Source organism: Hetaerina americana, unplaced genomic scaffold, assembly GCF_022747635.1.
Source record: "Hetaerina americana unplaced genomic scaffold, ioHetAmer1.1.p SCAF_6, whole genome shotgun sequence".
Classification (NCBI taxonomy): Eukaryota; Metazoa; Arthropoda; class Insecta; order Odonata; family Calopterygidae; genus Hetaerina; species Hetaerina americana.
The window spans coordinates 73,954,088-73,971,413 of NW_027287205.1; the positions used below are offsets into that span (position 1 = coordinate 73,954,088).

Sequence of the window (17,326 nt, forward strand, 5' to 3'; positions counted from 1 at the left end):
ATGGAATATCGCGCTATTCCCAGAACGGCTCATTCCACTTTAAGGAAGCGAAGAAATCTTAAGGGTTACTCGTACGTAAATAATGGGATATTTCCCTTCCGCATTTGCAGATGGCTTCAAACGATACCAAATCCTCTAGAAGGATGAGGGAGGGATTAGAAGTGATTTATATGCTAAGTTGAAGTCCACTGAAGCGTCTTTTTCCGGTCCGCTATCAACAGAGACATCTTCCTTCCAAAAGTATTTGAAGAACTGTGAATTAAACATAATGTTTCAAAAGTAGGGGTTTTAATGTTTATAAAAGTAGCTTCACAAGATTAAAGAGCTAAGATTAAAATGAGCGTAGTCCATGGCTTTGTCGCCATGAAATCAATAAACCTACCAACTTGTGCATTGAAAAATTGTATTTGTATATCTATATACATATATATATATATATATATATATATATATATATATATATATATATATATATACATATACATATACATATACATATACATATACATATACATATACATATACATATACATATACATATACATATACATATACATATACATATACATATACATATACATATACATATACATATACATATACATATACATATACATATACATATACATATACATATACATATACATATACATATACATATACATATACATATACATATAAACCATTAAACAGTGGGTCGGTTTGGTGAGTGATTGTAGAGTTCACCCAGTATTAAGCCCGACGGCGTACGATATGCACATATCAGGGTTGGGGGACCAGTTCCTTTCCTTGTGCTGATAATGGTTTCCCAGGAAGATCTGTCACTCGAAAAATTACATAGCCCGAGGTGATCCTTAGGTGCCCACGGAGGCTTGTCCTAGAATCAAACCCGGGCCCCCAGGTCAGTGGCCCAACACTCCACCCCTTGACTACCGAGACCAACGCTTATCTAATAATAAATCTATTTCTCAGGATCAAGAATGGAAGTGACCCATTCAGATGACCTGTGTTTAAAAAAATATATATAAGCATATATATGTGTGTGTGCCTAAGTATACAGAAAGATGTCAGTTAGAAAACTTACGTTATTGATTAGTCATAAGTTTAGGAAAAAGTGATTAAAGCACACAGTTTCCCTGGAGCTGATACGAACACAGGTGAAAATTCAAAACTAATGAATGGTAACGATATATTCAAGCGGACAGTACAGTAAACACGGTTGGGAAAATGGAATGAAGATGGATTAATCGGAACGGTAAGAAAGGTGTATTATCAGGCACTAGAGCAAATGATGATAAAGGAATAGAAGATTGGTTTGATGAAAGAAAAAAAGAGCATATCGAAAAAGAGATATGATGGGCTATAAAGAAAATTGTTGGTTCAGTTAATAAAAAAAGGACTAGGAAACTACGGATATCAGACAAAATGATTATAAATGTAAACAATTCAAGAAGAAATAATAAATTGTCTCAAAATTAGGTGGCAGTTGAAGCAAAGGGTTAACTAATAAACTGAGACGAAACGAATTGGGCGAAAAGAGCGTCAGAGGGACGCCGTGCGAGAAAAAGAGGATTTTGAAATGAAAGCTTGAAACGGTTTAGCTGCACTATATGGTGAAAGATCTATCAAGACATGAGGAGAAATTTTGTTCATAATATTTAAGATACCTGAGAAAGTTATTCGATGAACTAGGAAAGATTCAAGACAGGTGGAAAGAAAAAATATTGAAATCATGGTCGAGGCATTAATCTAACAAGCTTAAACAAAGAGAATGAAAATGATTTGGTAAGGGATAGCTAAGGTCTGGATATACTTGATAGCGAAATAGAAAAAATGTTAAGCAAATTCAAATAAATTAAGGCCATGGAGAATATAGTATCCCCAAGGAAGTACTTCAGGGTTTAGTCAAACATGGGAAGAAATGTTTTATGAAAGTTTTTTCTCCCTCATGTATGCCAGAAGAATTTTGCGGGATTATTTCGTGATGGTTTTAAGAAAGGATCGGTTGATTGCTAAGGGAATGATCAGTTTCAGTCAGAATAGGGTGAGACACGCGTTATGCAATGAGGTCACTTATAGAGGGGAACAGAATACAATTAAGATGTACTTGTTTGTCTCGTAGATATTGATAAAGTTTGAGAAAGAGTGACCAGGGTAGAATTGCTGAATGATTTACAAACAAGGCGTTTCCATTAACAAGCGATCTTTTTTTTGCATGACTATTTTATGACTTAAACAAAAAGAGCGAAAGATAGGAGAAACTACAAAATCAATAATTTCTGTAGGGTTTCAGGATTGCCATGCTTTAACCAGTTAGTCTAGGCATTGTCAGCATTGCTGACCGTATTGGAAAACCAGCGGGGTAAAATTATGGTGAAAGTCAATGTGAACAAAACAAAGGTTATGAGGTGTTTGAGTAGGAAGGAAGTCTAATTTTAGCGTTGAGTTTTTTAACTTTATTGGCATGAGAAAAGAATTTTGTTAGGTTAAGAAGCTTTTACGAGAAGGAGGCAAGGGATGTCAGGGACGATAAATAAGGATGTTAAGAAAAAACTCATCAAAACTTTGAAATGGACCGTGGTTCAGTATGACGCAGTAAGATTCCCATTGAAGCAGGGTGATAGATGTAGATTGAAGGATTTTAAAATGTAGTGCAGAAAGGGACGGAAAAGGTTAAGTGTATAGGAAGGAATATAAATGAAAAAGTACTACGCATGGTTAAGGAGGAGAGGGGATTTTAACTAGACACGCAAATGTGACAAGAGGATGAATGCGTTGGGTTTCCATTGTGGATTGTATTTTGAAACAATCAAATAATGATCGATGCCAGGTTGTGTTTTTTAGAAGACGCACAGACATGTACCGTTGTACTGTTGAATGCTCTGTGTCTACTCAAATCCTAATTTACCAGGTGGAATACAAAAATAAGGAACTATATCATTTTTCTGTGGCGATTTCTTGTAACACTTTAGCTCTCTCCGATAAATGGTTGCAATGGGTATAGTTTTTCCAAAACGTTTTCTTTAAGTCAATTTGGTTCTTAAAATAATTTGACCATGATCCTTGTCAATGGTCAATATCGTGATTATTTAATAGCAATCAAAAATGCTTACTTAAGAGTTTCATTGCCTTTCACTTTGATTCTACTGAAAGAGAGAGATACCTCTGAACACAAATGCATTTCATGACAGAGAATGCTGCTCATTGCATATTTTATTGGAAGAGCGTCTTGACGGGTATCAAGGAGTGATTTCATAGAGAACATATACCCATGTTTAGCTAGTATTTGGCTTCTAGTAGTCAATATTGTTGAATATTTTTATCAAAAATTCAAAACTACTTTCATCTTTTATATTTTCGATTTGACAGAAAAAAATATTTCAGCATAATGTACCTGCACACTCAACTATAGATGAAGCATATTAAATGGATGTTCTGGAAATTCTAATAGGGTTTATCAATCGAAAAATGACAATTCTCGACAACAGTTAGGATTCTGCACAACCAAAATTGCAATTCGCGCATTGCACATATTGTTGCCAAATATCGCATCACAATGAATGAGAAGTGTGCTCGTCGTTCCCCATATAGTCCAGCACTAGCTTTATGATACCTTTTTTCCGTTCCCTAAGGAAAAGAAACACCTTCAAAGAAAGCTGCTTCATAATTAATAAGAGTGCTGATAAATTCGGAAGTGGGTTTGAACGGCCACACAAAAAATAGTTTTAAAAGATTGGGAAAAAATTAGAAAAAAATTTCATTTCTCTCTAAGGGGATTTTTCTGAGTTGTTCTGGTTTCTAAGTTTGGAATACCAGTAGTAGTAAAATATTTTTTTTTTAATCGTTCTCAAGTGAAGAGCCCTTTTAAGAAGAAAAGGTCGTGTTTTAATATCACAACTTTAAGTACAAAGTTGATTGAAATCAGACAACGGTAACTCGACTTTAGTATTTCTGATTTTGCTAAAAAGATAACATTTTGTGGCTTCAAAAAAATAATTATCCAGAATTAAACTTCATGATTAACACTTGAATAAATTACGATAATGTTCCCACAACTGTTAAAGTCTTCATGTACTTAAATTATATATGGGTCCTTTCATGTTGGAACATAATTTATAGCATACAGGAAAGGACAGCAAACACTACGTTTTGGTAAACCTTATGCTGTGCTTATGCAATATACCTGACGTCCGTCATTTTTAATTTATAAAAGTTGAGAGGAAACTTATGAAAAAATAAACCAAGAATAATATAAATTCAGACAGTTAATTGTCGATATTATAATACTGTTAGTACATCATATTATAAGCAGTAAAAAATTGCAATCCAAATGTGACTAACCTTTATGAAATTTATATGAAGATGACATTTAGATTTGTAAATTCATTTGGATTAACATGCAAATCGAGTGGCATAAAATGAGAATAGATGATCACCATTTCTACTTTAGGTAAAAAAAAACCATTAACACAGTAATCAACCCGAAGGTCGGTTTAGTAGTAAGTAAATTTTGTGAGCTATAAAAGGTTCTTCCCTCGTTGCCAATATGATAAATACATATTTTTATAAAAGCTCTATCTAAAAAATCAATTATTAAGGATATTTCGGCTTTGATTATTTTATCCATTTTTCCTGGTGTACTTGACTAATATATGAATAGAATTGTGCAAAATAATCCTTCAGTGGTATATTTCTGCGCGTGCATTGGATTTCCAAGTTCTGATACCTAGCCATTCAATTTGATGAGTTAATATTTGTACCAAAATTAATCCTAATATATCATTTATCTTGTCGACCATAAAAATATGAGAGTGAATAGTAAAGAAACCGCAAATTCATGGATTACTGACAGATTTGAGAACCGGTCCTTGAATTTCTGCATCATGCAATTAAATCCCTCCTCCACGGTTTTTCTCCCTTTTAGGTACTAATTTTTGTGAAAAGAATAATTCCTTTGGTTCCGCCTTTAGTTTGAAGAAAAATATTCACACCCTCGCTTTAATTAACAATGTGAGGTGCACTCTGTTCATTGAGTTTGCTGTGCATAAAAACAACAAGCATGCGGAACTAATTATAAAATATAATGCGTTCATGGTAGTAGTTTCTTTTTGCCCTGGCAATTATTTCCATCATTAAAATTTTAATCTGTTATAAATATGTACCTTAAAATCTCCTCTACACCATATTGTGTGATACCACTTCTTCGGAGACCTTTAACCGCCCGGCTTAAATTATAATATTACTGGTAACTTTTAGCATACGTGAATGTATTCTCAGCTGAGCTAAAGAGTATACCACTCAGGTTTCGGTTATTTGTCGTTTTTTCTTTAATTTTAAGCTAAAAATCAAAGGAATACTTTGGCAACGGAATGCATAATTATTAAAAGTCCTACCAATTTATGCATAGATATTTTAAACGCCTCACTTTAATAGCCATCTTACCCGAATAAGGCTCCTGGCAGCATGGGTAATATTCCTCGTTACGACGAGCGGGCACTTCCAAGATGTCCCACTCGACAGAGAGGTAGAATTCACTGAGGTCAATGCCGACGGAGACTAGGTTGCTCCCGGCTACCTGCTGCATATGCTTCAGATCCACCTAATTTTAATAGTAAAGAGAGAAGATAATATTAGTCTATCTATGGCAAACTAATTTACGAAAATAATATAGCAAGGTATTTGTTTTTTTGATATGAACACATAGTAGAAACAAAAACCTTCATATTTGGTGCAAATATTTAAAAAAAATTAAATATATTTAGGATGAAGGTATACGTATTTAAAAAATATACTAGAGACAATCAAATGGAATCCTTGAAACTTATGAGTATTTTAGCATCGTAAATTATTGAGTACAAGAGATGCTTCATGGTGTGCAATAGAAATATTCCTGCACTCTAAAGTTCACAATAACTCACGAAACACCATGGGTTTAACTTCTACCAAGACAAGTAGTGCCAACACATGGTGTACCTGACCATAGTGAAGGGAGTTTTTTAGGGATGTAATGCTTTTTAGGAACTTTTTATTTCACAGGTAAACCCTTATGAGTTACTGTATCTCTGAGATGCATGTTGAAAATGAAGCAGCCATTTCTACATTATTGTTGCTTTCTGGAGTCATGTTGCTTTTTGTGGTACGCATGTCAAGCCATTGATTTCACTTTTCAGCTCAAAGGACAGTGAGGCACCTTTTTGAAACTTGATTGCACTTTCAAGGGTTCTTGGTTCACCTTCGTATAACCAGTAAATACGATTAAACTGACTTAGCGAAAAGTTTTCCAAATTGACAATCAAGACCGGGAAAAAATAAAACAAGACAGAACAGCTGTATTCTGTAATACTATCCTCATAATACTCATACTAATATACACACAAACGTTTCTTTTGAACCCAGTGTTCTCCGCAAAAATCATTTAAGAGCGGTAAGGGAGACTACAGGAAGAGAAAATATGCGTAGTAGAAGAGAAGAAGCAGGTTAAAGCAATGCCCACTTAAACTTCTCCAGTCAAATTGTTGCTTAGTATTCCACTCTCCTGTCATCATACGATGGAATGTTAAGATAATTTGATAGGATTGTGTGATTATAATGACAAGAAAGACTATTAGTCACGATTTCATTCGGGAATTTGAAATTTCGTGAATATTCCGCGATATAAGATGAACTGAGGAAGGTTGCAGTAAAAATAGAGTGCCTATCGTTAAAAGTTATTTTAGTATATGCCATTATAGATATCATTTTTATAGAAATAGGTGATAAACTATTATTAGGAAGTACACCGACAGTCATGCTATTTCATCATTTTTATAACATATAAATTTAAGTTTAAAATTAAATAGGAACTTATGTTTATAAATTATATACTAGGCTCTATTTAACCCCTCATACTTCCTTCCTCCCTTAATTCCATTTTAAATGTTTTCCTTTCCTAACCTTACACTACGTATTTGAACCACTATATGTAAAATCAAATTTACACTTCTACGGTATTCAAATGTGGCTGCTTTTTTCAGAGATGGAAACGAATACAATTTCTCCCTTCTATATGATATCAAATTTTTCCCATCAACATTTTTTTAAATCCTTAAGTAGTTCAGCGTGAATTATATTTACCTTCACGGCCACATATGATTTCAATTCCTTTAATGCTCTTCCTATCTCGCCACCAAGTATATATGTCTGGACTTACGCTATTCTCATCCACATCATATACCTCTCTACGCTTAATGGCCTAATGACTTTATCATATAGTTCCTTCATATATTCCTTTCAAATTTCTTGAACCTTACTTGGTACAGTTAATATTTTTTCTGAATTACTTGACTGACTTTTCTGACCGGAATAGTGCATCAAGTTCGTTCTCCCTTTGTTACCTTTCCATATCATAACTCGTCGTCTTCCACCCCACTTATTTCTCTGCGTTAGTTTCCTTCTTTAGTGAAATAAAAATGGCATTGCTACAAAATAAATGTACTACGTATTCATTATATATTTTCTACGAATGAAGAAAGTTTCAAATTTCCATGGGTTACAAAATTAATCCGAAAGGGAAGAAAGTGCCTCAGTTTAATATTCCACATAGTATGAACTTTAACTACACATTCAACGACGGGTTTCAGTTAGTTGACTGTTGAGATATATAGTATATAGTATATATATATATATATATATATATATATATATATATATATATATATATATATATATGTATATATATAACGTATGTTAGTGTAAACTAAGATATCACTAGCGAACAAAACCAAGGAAATATACAGAAGAGAAACTCACACGTATTCCGAATTTCGATTCCGAAAATATAATATATTATAAAGGAGTATATATATATATATATATATATATATATATATATATATATATATATATATATATATATATATAAGCAAATAGAAATATGTGCACTTACTTGTACATTTATTTTTCAACACATTATTTAAAGTCAGGTGAGTTACAGAGATGGTAATATTTCTTAAAATTAAAATTTATAAAATTTTATAACCCTTTTTGATTACTAAGTGTTTTAGATTCAACCATAAAAATGATTGTTGGTTTTTTTAAATATGGTAGAATCATTGAAATTTCTTAAATAAAGCTTAAGGTGCAATATTCTATTAAAATCCAACAATATCAAAATCTTTAGGGCAAACTTCCCTTAAATAATTTAGCTGATCCATTATTATTAAATGCTATTTAGAATCTAAAAAGAAATGTTAACTATGATTTTTACCACCCTGGCAATGTTCATTATAATTAACTGGTGTCACTCCCTCTAAGTTCGTTTTAAAGGTCCTGCATTGGGCCCACCTGAAAGCCATTGTAAGTCCAAGACCCAAACTTCATAATACAGCTCTGCTCATCGAAAGGAAAGTATTCAACATTTATCTCGCATGAGGACTTATAAATGGCCGGCGGCTTCCACATCACCTCTCCCGTGTACTTGAGGGTGGCCTTTGTCATTAGCGTAACTTCGTAGTTGCCGTCAGCGCTATGGGAAGATAGAAAATAAAAATAACTAATTAAATAATGATACAAAGTGTTTTACACAGCTTTACTAGTAAGTATGACACTTGTTCGTACTTATGCCAGAAAAATAACTGTACCCAAATGTAACATGTTTCATAAATTCTCTCTATGGCGAAAAAACAGAGATATTAAGGCGATGGTGGATAGCCTGCTTAGAAGGAACTGAGTATATAGTCAAAAATTAGAATTATAAAGTTCAATAACCTTTCCCAAAGTTATATTTAGAGTAAATTCACTGTATTGAGATAATACTGTTTTGGTATTGTTCTTGAAGCCACGAGTATAACGTAAAAGATCAATACCACACAGGAAAATGTGTTGGACGAGGTAAAAATGATTCCGCTAAAAACTGCAAGGGAAGTTCATTTTATGATATACGTTCAGAGACAGAACTTCAATATACGATTCATAAATGAATGAGAATATCACTTAATAAATTACTTGAAAAATTAAGTTTGGATATCAATTTTTAAATTTATGAGTGGCATACGCTAATTAAATATTTTCGTATTCCATTATGTCACTGTTCATTCGTACCTTATCTTTGAATGATATGTTATTAATGTGTAATATATATTCTTATTTCTTTAACAGATAACTCGGTAACATCGTAATGATGAGAAAACATTTTGGGGTGGAGATAACGTTTTAAATTCCTATTTTAGTTTTATAACTTCAAATGGCATCTGAGGGATGAGTACCAGCAATGATAAGAACCTTTGGTCTTTAGGTGTCGTGAAGGATGGAGAACATAATTTGGAACACTAATGAGTAGGCATGTATCTGCAGAAAGAGAAAGCCGCTGAGAGAATTTTAAAAGGGGTCTTCAAAAATTGGGAGAACGGATGAAGAGTTTAAGGTGTAAATATTAAATAAGCAGGAAAGAGGGAGGAAATGCTGCAATTTACGACGGTATAGGGAGGAAGATAAAAAAATAAGGAAAAGAAGGGAAAAGATTAATATTTTTCTAGATTGTGCTTGAAAAGTTCGTATTAGTAGTAATTTCCAGGATCATCCTCGTAATACCAGATATTGCTAACTGTACCTATTAGTAACTACTTACTTATTATAAAGCACTATATCTGGTAGCCAGATGTGTTCAGAAGGGACGTATAACATCTCCACACCACCATACTCTTCCGGATCCCACCTTAACTTATAATCAACCCATTTCTGAAATGCATAAAAGGAAAAATACGATTAGTATATCTGCATTATGGTCAGATACCAAGCAAATAGAGGAAACCGATTTGAGTAAACCTTTCAAATGTTTGAATAACATAATCTGATTTCAACAAAATTGTCCAAACCCAGGCTAGATAATAACGCACTATTGACTTTTAAAAATACTATAAGTTGCTAGTAAATAGTAGTTGCTGTAATATTATTTTTTAGGAAAGGTTTTACTTATACTTATGGAAACTCAGAACAGTATGATCGTTATAAAAGTTGAAAAATTGCAAATTTCCTGCGTTTTGTTATAATGGGAATGAGTCCAACAAAAATACTATCAGCTGTTAAAAAAAATGAAAGATATTACAGCGCACTGTTTACAGCAGTTTCTGGGTAACAGTGAATCCAGCAGCAACTGGAGGGCAAGCTTAATTTATCACACATTATGCCCAAGTCTTCGTAAAATTGCATCCCCATCGTAGCAATAACCTAAAGAATGTCAATACACTTGCCATCCCATCTTGTAGTAAATATGAACAGAATTTGCAATGGATAAATCGTGCAATTTTTAGACTAAGGAAGGTAAATCATTCTCGTATATGTTTAGATACCCTTTGTCAAGGAAATGAAATCTCCGATAGTTCTCATTCGTGAGCCCATATTAAGTACCTGGTGCAGTAAAAAAATGCCCAAAATATATAAGCTTCCATTATTAATCACCAATAGTGCACCTTATGTTTAATTGCTTCATTTGGAGACTGATAAGTGGTAATGGTAGTTATGAACATAAATTCTAACTGGTTATTAATGATTGCAAATAATTATTATTTCAAAGTAATCTCTATTTTGAACCGCACAAAGAACGCAAAAAGAGAGGATTTAATAAGAAGATTATATTGAATAACGGCATATAGCCAAAAGTTGCTTCATATGGGCGGAAAATGCCCAAGATATTTCTCGTAAATCTTCTGATTTACTCTTTGAACTTGGGGTAGAGACTCCTTTTGAAATGTTTTTGTCGAAGGAGACGATCACCATAACCTTGATGCGGCCATTTTTAATTGCCTCGGTCTTATTGATGGCTACCGATTCTTGATCCTTCATCGAGGAAGCTGTTGAATGGTTATAGATTTGTAGCCATAAACTTCTGCTTCGTTTTCAGTCCTGCGAAAGAAGTTTCCGGTTTGCGATACTCCTCTAGTCCCCACCCACTCAATAAGGTTGTTGCTTTTGAACTTCGCCAGGAGGCGGTGCACCAGCGCTGCCTCTGTCCGCACCAAGTTCATGTCCTGCGTCATACTTGAACGGTGTGTGTGACTTGTCATTAGAGCTAAGGATAGACTACAGTACTGCCAATGACGTTTATAGCTTTCTTGCAGTACTTTGTTTTTGCAGTACTTAGCCTTCATTTAAACGGTTTTGACATCTGTGTAATTAGACTCATCAGGAGCCATTGAGCACGATGATAACTCGAATATCTGTTGAAAGTGGTGTTGGTGTTATCTAATAACTCCTTGACCAGCGTGAATTTCAGATTCTGTTCCCAATAGAAGATATGTACTTTCTACTGACCACGATTCTTTTTTCACTTACCAACTGTCAATATTCCCATAGGATTGAATAGTAAATTGTTATAGCAAAATGTACGCGTGGAGGAGCGAAAATCTGCGATGTAAGTCAAAAAATGATGGATGGATTACATTTATTTAAGATTTCCTTGCATTCAGTTTGCACGTTACTCTACCAGTTTTGTTTATCCCTGGATACGACCCGGTGAAAGCAGAATGTTTAGATTGCCTTGCCACTTTGAGTTCAAATTCCTCTTGAATTCGTGGCCGATGTACAGAAATTTAAATTTAACTTCTACACACACCACGCATACCAATACCCACAAAGCAAGAGGGACATCTTAAATCCTTAAATCAATATGAAAATTCCTAAAGGTTATTTACAGTGAGCGCAGTTGGATGACGTGCTATCCATCAATAATTAAATCGGACTTTTTACAATCATATACCCAGAGATAAATATTAGTCGAAATTATCTTTCTTTACTTTATCGTTAAGAAATTAATAACAAAGCATTGAAAAAATATGAAATCTAGCAGCGACCCAGCATGAGCGTATTAATCCAATACAAAAGAGTTTATTAAACAAAATTTCGTTATTATCTGGCAGTTATCTGAATGTGCCATTGAGAATTAGAGGCTTCATTTCTAATCACTTATGCATATTTTAAAAAATTCTTATTTATGAACTGTTTTGAATCTGGGGCGCTTTTTCTGCTCTAAAATATCCGAAACCTCTACTTAATCTCTTCGCATTAATTACACAAACCATGCTTAATTATTGGAATTATCATTTTAATATAAATTAAATTTGTTAATCACCCTATTTATGGCTTTCTCTGGAAATGTAATCCATGATTTCTAATGTTTACGAGGTTCTCTTATAGCGGGGTCGTAATTATCAGAAAATGTGCATTAAGTGTCCATAAGCTATAATTAAAAAAATAAAGTAGGTAGGAAGTCAGTGGTCAGATACATGAGATGATTTCACGAGAAGATCTGTGATTAAGAAATTATAATCAGTAGTCTACCGGATAATCGGAGGTTTTTAATGAACCTAAAAAAATTCTAAAACTAACCAATGCTGAAAGTAAAACGAGTTTCGCTCGATGTAATTTTTTATTTATTTTAATAGGAGCCACTATATTGAGAGTTTCTTCCAACCGCATATCAATAAAATATTGTGGACTTAAATCGTACATTTTTGAAACACGGAAAATAAAACTCAGTGTTCTTCACTTTTATTGCGTTGCGCTTGATTTAAAAATACGTGATTTCACAAAATACGGTTATTTTATTAAGTATACATATATATTCTACGTCACGCTCTGTGGGACTTTACTAATAAGTTGTAGTTGCCATGGTACTGATACAGAGGAGTCTAAGTCAATGGGACCACACCCCTTGTTCTGATGTCTTCGAGATCCCGTCGTATGCAGTGAGACACTTTGTGTGCGGAGCCCCATTTAATATCAAGTGGTGATGTGACTAGTTTTAGCTCCATCAACTGCAGGCTCAAATGTTCTTTTCTGGGTGGACAATGCACAAGCGCGTAAAAAGTGCTTTCTTCCTATAAGAACAAATAAAATGATACGACGATACTCCAGAGTAATCGGAGCTTATCCCTGAGCCTCTTTAAAACTTCACTTCATATGAACTAATGTCTCGGTAGCGCCCACGCTAATTGCAGATGCTAGCGGAACTCTGATAATATCGAAGGTACCATCAATATCCCATTCCCTTTTCAGTCATTGAAACATATTTAACTGTATCTGACCAGCATACATCTAACCGGTCTACCCATAAGAGCGGCCATTGCTCGCAGGATGGCTGCAGGATAAAATTAACTAGCCCACTCTTACTTAAAAACAAAAAGTCATTTTTCCACCATTGCTTGGTTGTAGCACAACAGGGTAACTATCCATACGGAAATGCCCGATGTTGCTGGATAAATGGAACGTGAAATATGGGAAATGTCTATAATTGTACACAAAACCTGGCCAAATGCTATAAAAATAGGTATGCTTAATATCACCTTTACAATCATAATTAATTAATTCCCCAAAGTATATCTATATTTTAAATATGAGTGTTCAACGGGAAGAATATGCTAAAATTAAATTATCTTAGGCAATTTATATTAGATTATTCTAAAATAGCCCTACACAGGAAATGTATTCGCATTAGCTCATGTTATATGTTTTTAGTGCCAAGATGCGGCCAAATATGGCATGAAAATATAATACTGTCCTCATATATTTAATTACATCTACAAAATAGCAGTTACTGTAAACTTGATTGGCACTAGGTTTGCTTAAGGAGATTAGGTAAAAACAAAGTGACAAGTAAGGGGAATATGGGAAACACACAGTTGAACCCTTAGGTTTGTTTTGGAAACAGTAACCCACGTGTACTTCAATCACACAAAATCAATTGAGAAAACATGAATAAGGAAACGAGCTTACAAGCACTTGATCACTGTAGTGGGTTTTGGATAGCAGTCACTGTCGTGAATCGTATTCACACACACAAGTGTTTGCAAGGATATCTCCTATGCCAGGAGAGATCCTTGCAAATCCTTGATTTTGTACTCACATAGCAATAAAATAAAATAAATAAAAAAGAGAGATCCAAGTTCTCGTTTGCAGTCACTAAATCTACTCGTTCAAGGTTTACAACGATGCCTGCTATGCCATTGATCCGTTAATTATACAGATGAATACAAAATTATAAAACTGATGTACCCTTGTTTTCCTTCATTCACTCAATCACTCGGTTGTGTTCGGAAACAGGGACCTTTGCGAATAACACTTTTGGAGTTCACGAGGATTTCTCCTATGTCATTGACCCGTCAACCGCATAATGGTATTTATTTTACTTTGTTTTTCATTCCTGTGTCAGTACAACGGGTCCCTGGCATAGGAGATATCCTTGCAAACCCTGAGTGCGTGTGTGAATGCGATTCATGAGAGTCAATCTCATTCCTTAACATACCCTAGAGAACGAGTAGTTGTAGGTCTGTTTCAATATTTATTATGTTTGCATTGTATGTGTGTGAATAAAGTACACGTGGGACACTGTTTCCCAAACACAGCCTAGTGGGTGTTTCCTATCTTCTCCTTACTTGTCACTTTGTTTGTATCTACCTCTCTTAAACAAACTCAGTACCAATCATATTTACGGACTCCACTATATCGTTTTTCATTGCTCTACGACCATAGGTACGTTCATTTAAAAATTACAATAAATTATTAGTTTAATATCTTTAATATAATTTACTTTAGCAGTTAAGTCAGCTTTAGGCTTAATTAGCAAAAATATATTTATAAGACTCATAAGGCAAGCGTTATGTAATTTCTGAATATCCCTGCCTGACATAACACTGCCATGTTTAAAAAATATCTCCAATTCTCATGAAAAAGAAAATATTTTTCACCTGTTCCACCCAAACGTTCGTCGTCATCACTTGGTTTTTCAAGTTCTGGAAAATAAATAATTACTTATTAGTCAAGTATTATTATTTGCTTAACACAAACATATAATAGTTATGCCATACAGTGCGTAAATAATTCCGAAAATGACCAACAGTTTCAATGAGTATACCGATTACCAGTGAAATGGGATTAAATAGTGTATTCAGTTGGAAAGATTAATTCTCCTTCCTCATCTTCATAAATCCAAGAAATTGTTCACTTAAACAAATTTTGCAAACAATTGAAATTATTAAAATAAGTTGGACTAGAAATATTATGCGTTCTATAAAAATACCTTCCTCCCACTATCAGTGTCACTAATCAGTGCCATTTTTAACAAGCCGAAAGGGGCCATAGTACCGCATGGAACTTTAAGATAGGTGCTCATTTCTTTACATAAATGCTGCTTAAAATGATAACAAATATATTTTACTGTTCTACGTTATCATCAAGTACAGGCAATTTCCATGATGAATCTATATCAACAACTTTATCGTACATTTGTTGTTAAAAAAAATGATAATCAATACGCTTCAGGGCAGGGTCGATACTCGAGCTTGTTGAGCACAAAGTTCATGTGTGTACACATTATATTCTCACCTGTATTTCGTAAGGTATGTAAAGACCCACTGTCGCTTCGTTGTCAAAGATTTAAATTGTCTGGAGCAATTTTTAAAAAAAATTCTTCAGGCGGTAAAATATATCGAACAGAGAATGTATTTCTGAAAACTACCAATGCAATATTTTTGTATGAGATCTGTGTTCAAATATTTATTCACAAAGCCTTCCAAATGAACTTACCCTTTCACACCCTTTCCATAAAATAGGTATCGATTTGTTTCGAACAAAAATGTCTATTTCAACGTTTAATGAAGTAAAATGGAGGGCTGCAGTAAACCAAATCTAGGCTTCCAACCCTGATGATAATGATCTCAAAGTCTACGAGAGGCACTTTCAAAGGATACCTTTTTCATGGGCAAGTGCTAAGTTTTGCAAATACAAAAGGGAAAACATATGGAATCTGGTCTCACATCTTACATAATACACCATAGGCATGGGACTATTTTTTTGTCTTTAACGAGCATATCGAAGCTTGTTCCTGAGGTCTGTCAGGGTACTTATGACCAAATTTTCATCAATTTTATGCTGGAGAAAATCCACTACGCTTGTTAAATGATATTTTTCAGAGCTTGAGAAGAAAAATGGAGATAATATAAGTAAGCTGAGCACCAAGTCTAAGGCCAGCTCTTCTATATACTTTGTGGTTTATTTCAACCCAAATTTGATTTATATAAACATTTTGGGCTGTTTTTTATGCAATCAAAAACAACTCGCGAAGGTAACTAGTAATTTAAATTTCTTCTGCTTTAACCACATTTTTCATTCAAAATAATAAAAATAGCTGCATTTATTCCGAAACTCCCATGATGGCTCCTGTTCCATTTGGGATTTCCGAAAAGACTCGAACTTATTAAGGCACCGAGACGGTACGATAAATCATTGCAATATTGACAAAGAGATTAAGATCGCATTAGAATCACTCGTAAGTAAGTTTTTCAGGCACATTAATTCACTGCAACAAATTTTCCGACCATATATTTAAGCAAAATTCATGATTAAGACTCGCTATTTGGACTCTGTAATATATTTCCATTAATTAAAATCATCCGCAAAATGTACGCTGTTCAACGCACTGAAGAATGATTTTTCTTTAGAAATCTCCTCGCTCCAAACATTCTTCAGCCAATATAAGATCCATTAGGTTAACGAAGTAATTGTGCATGATATTTACTTTCATGGAAAAAAGATTGATTATTCCTAATATACAAACTGCTTGAATATATGGATGAAGGTTTGAAAAACCGTTAAAATTATTTAATAATCATTAATGAGGTTAATTTTTTTACGGAAATAAACCTTTCATGATAAAGATCCAATCCAACTAATTTTATTAAACTAAAGCATATTCTTTATTCCATACTCTTCGGGCAAATCCGAGTAATGTAGTAACTATTTGATTATTATTAATAAAAAAACGTTTCAGGCATGATATAGTGGAATATCATGATTAATTTCAAAATCGGCAATTTTTCACAAAATAAAATTTATTGCGACCGGTTAATATGTAATTGCATCATCATCAGATAAATGAATTAACTACATCTCATCAGGTAAGGTACATAATGATGATGTAGTTACATCGTAACTGGTCGTAATAAATTTTATTTTGTGGAAAATCGCCAATTTTAATTAAATATCTGATTATTAGTTTTAACGAAATGATATAATATGAAATGTAATATTTTATTATCACAGATGAAGTTTGGAGGTGAAAACTAACACAAAAAAGGGATTCTATCACAATATTGGAAGTCTACTATGTCATGTGATTATTGAATGGCCCCGCACAGAATCGTACATTCTCCTAGTCTTGATTTAATCTTTTCAAAGCCTAAATATATCTGCATGGCATCATTTTCTACTGGTATTCAGTATTGTTGCGGTGACTTCTTTCCCTTGGTCAAATTGCCCTTGCTATGCTCTATGATCTTCAAATTACATGACGTATTTG

At 33.7% G+C, this 17,326-nt stretch overlaps 1 protein-coding gene across 2 annotated transcripts in view; it reads right to left on the reverse strand.

Annotated features, from left to right (window-relative positions):
• Nucleotides 1-17,326, reverse strand: part of nAChRbeta2 (nicotinic acetylcholine receptor beta2) — a 181,345-nt gene that overhangs the window by 140,396 nt on the left and 23,623 nt on the right. Inside the window, exons 3-6 of one of the 2 annotated variants that reach the window (XM_071593590.1) lie at nucleotides 14,718-14,762; nucleotides 9,605-9,714; nucleotides 8,323-8,503; nucleotides 5,443-5,599 (exon numbers count right to left, since the gene is read on the reverse strand). In XM_071593590.1, the coding sequence (XP_071449691.1) occupies nucleotides 5,443-5,599; nucleotides 8,323-8,503; nucleotides 9,605-9,714; nucleotides 14,718-14,762 (493 nt within the window). The remainder of the gene's footprint in view (nucleotides 1-5,442; nucleotides 5,600-8,322; nucleotides 8,504-9,604; nucleotides 9,715-14,717; nucleotides 14,763-17,326) is intronic. The other variant, XM_071593591.1, reaches the window with a different exon arrangement.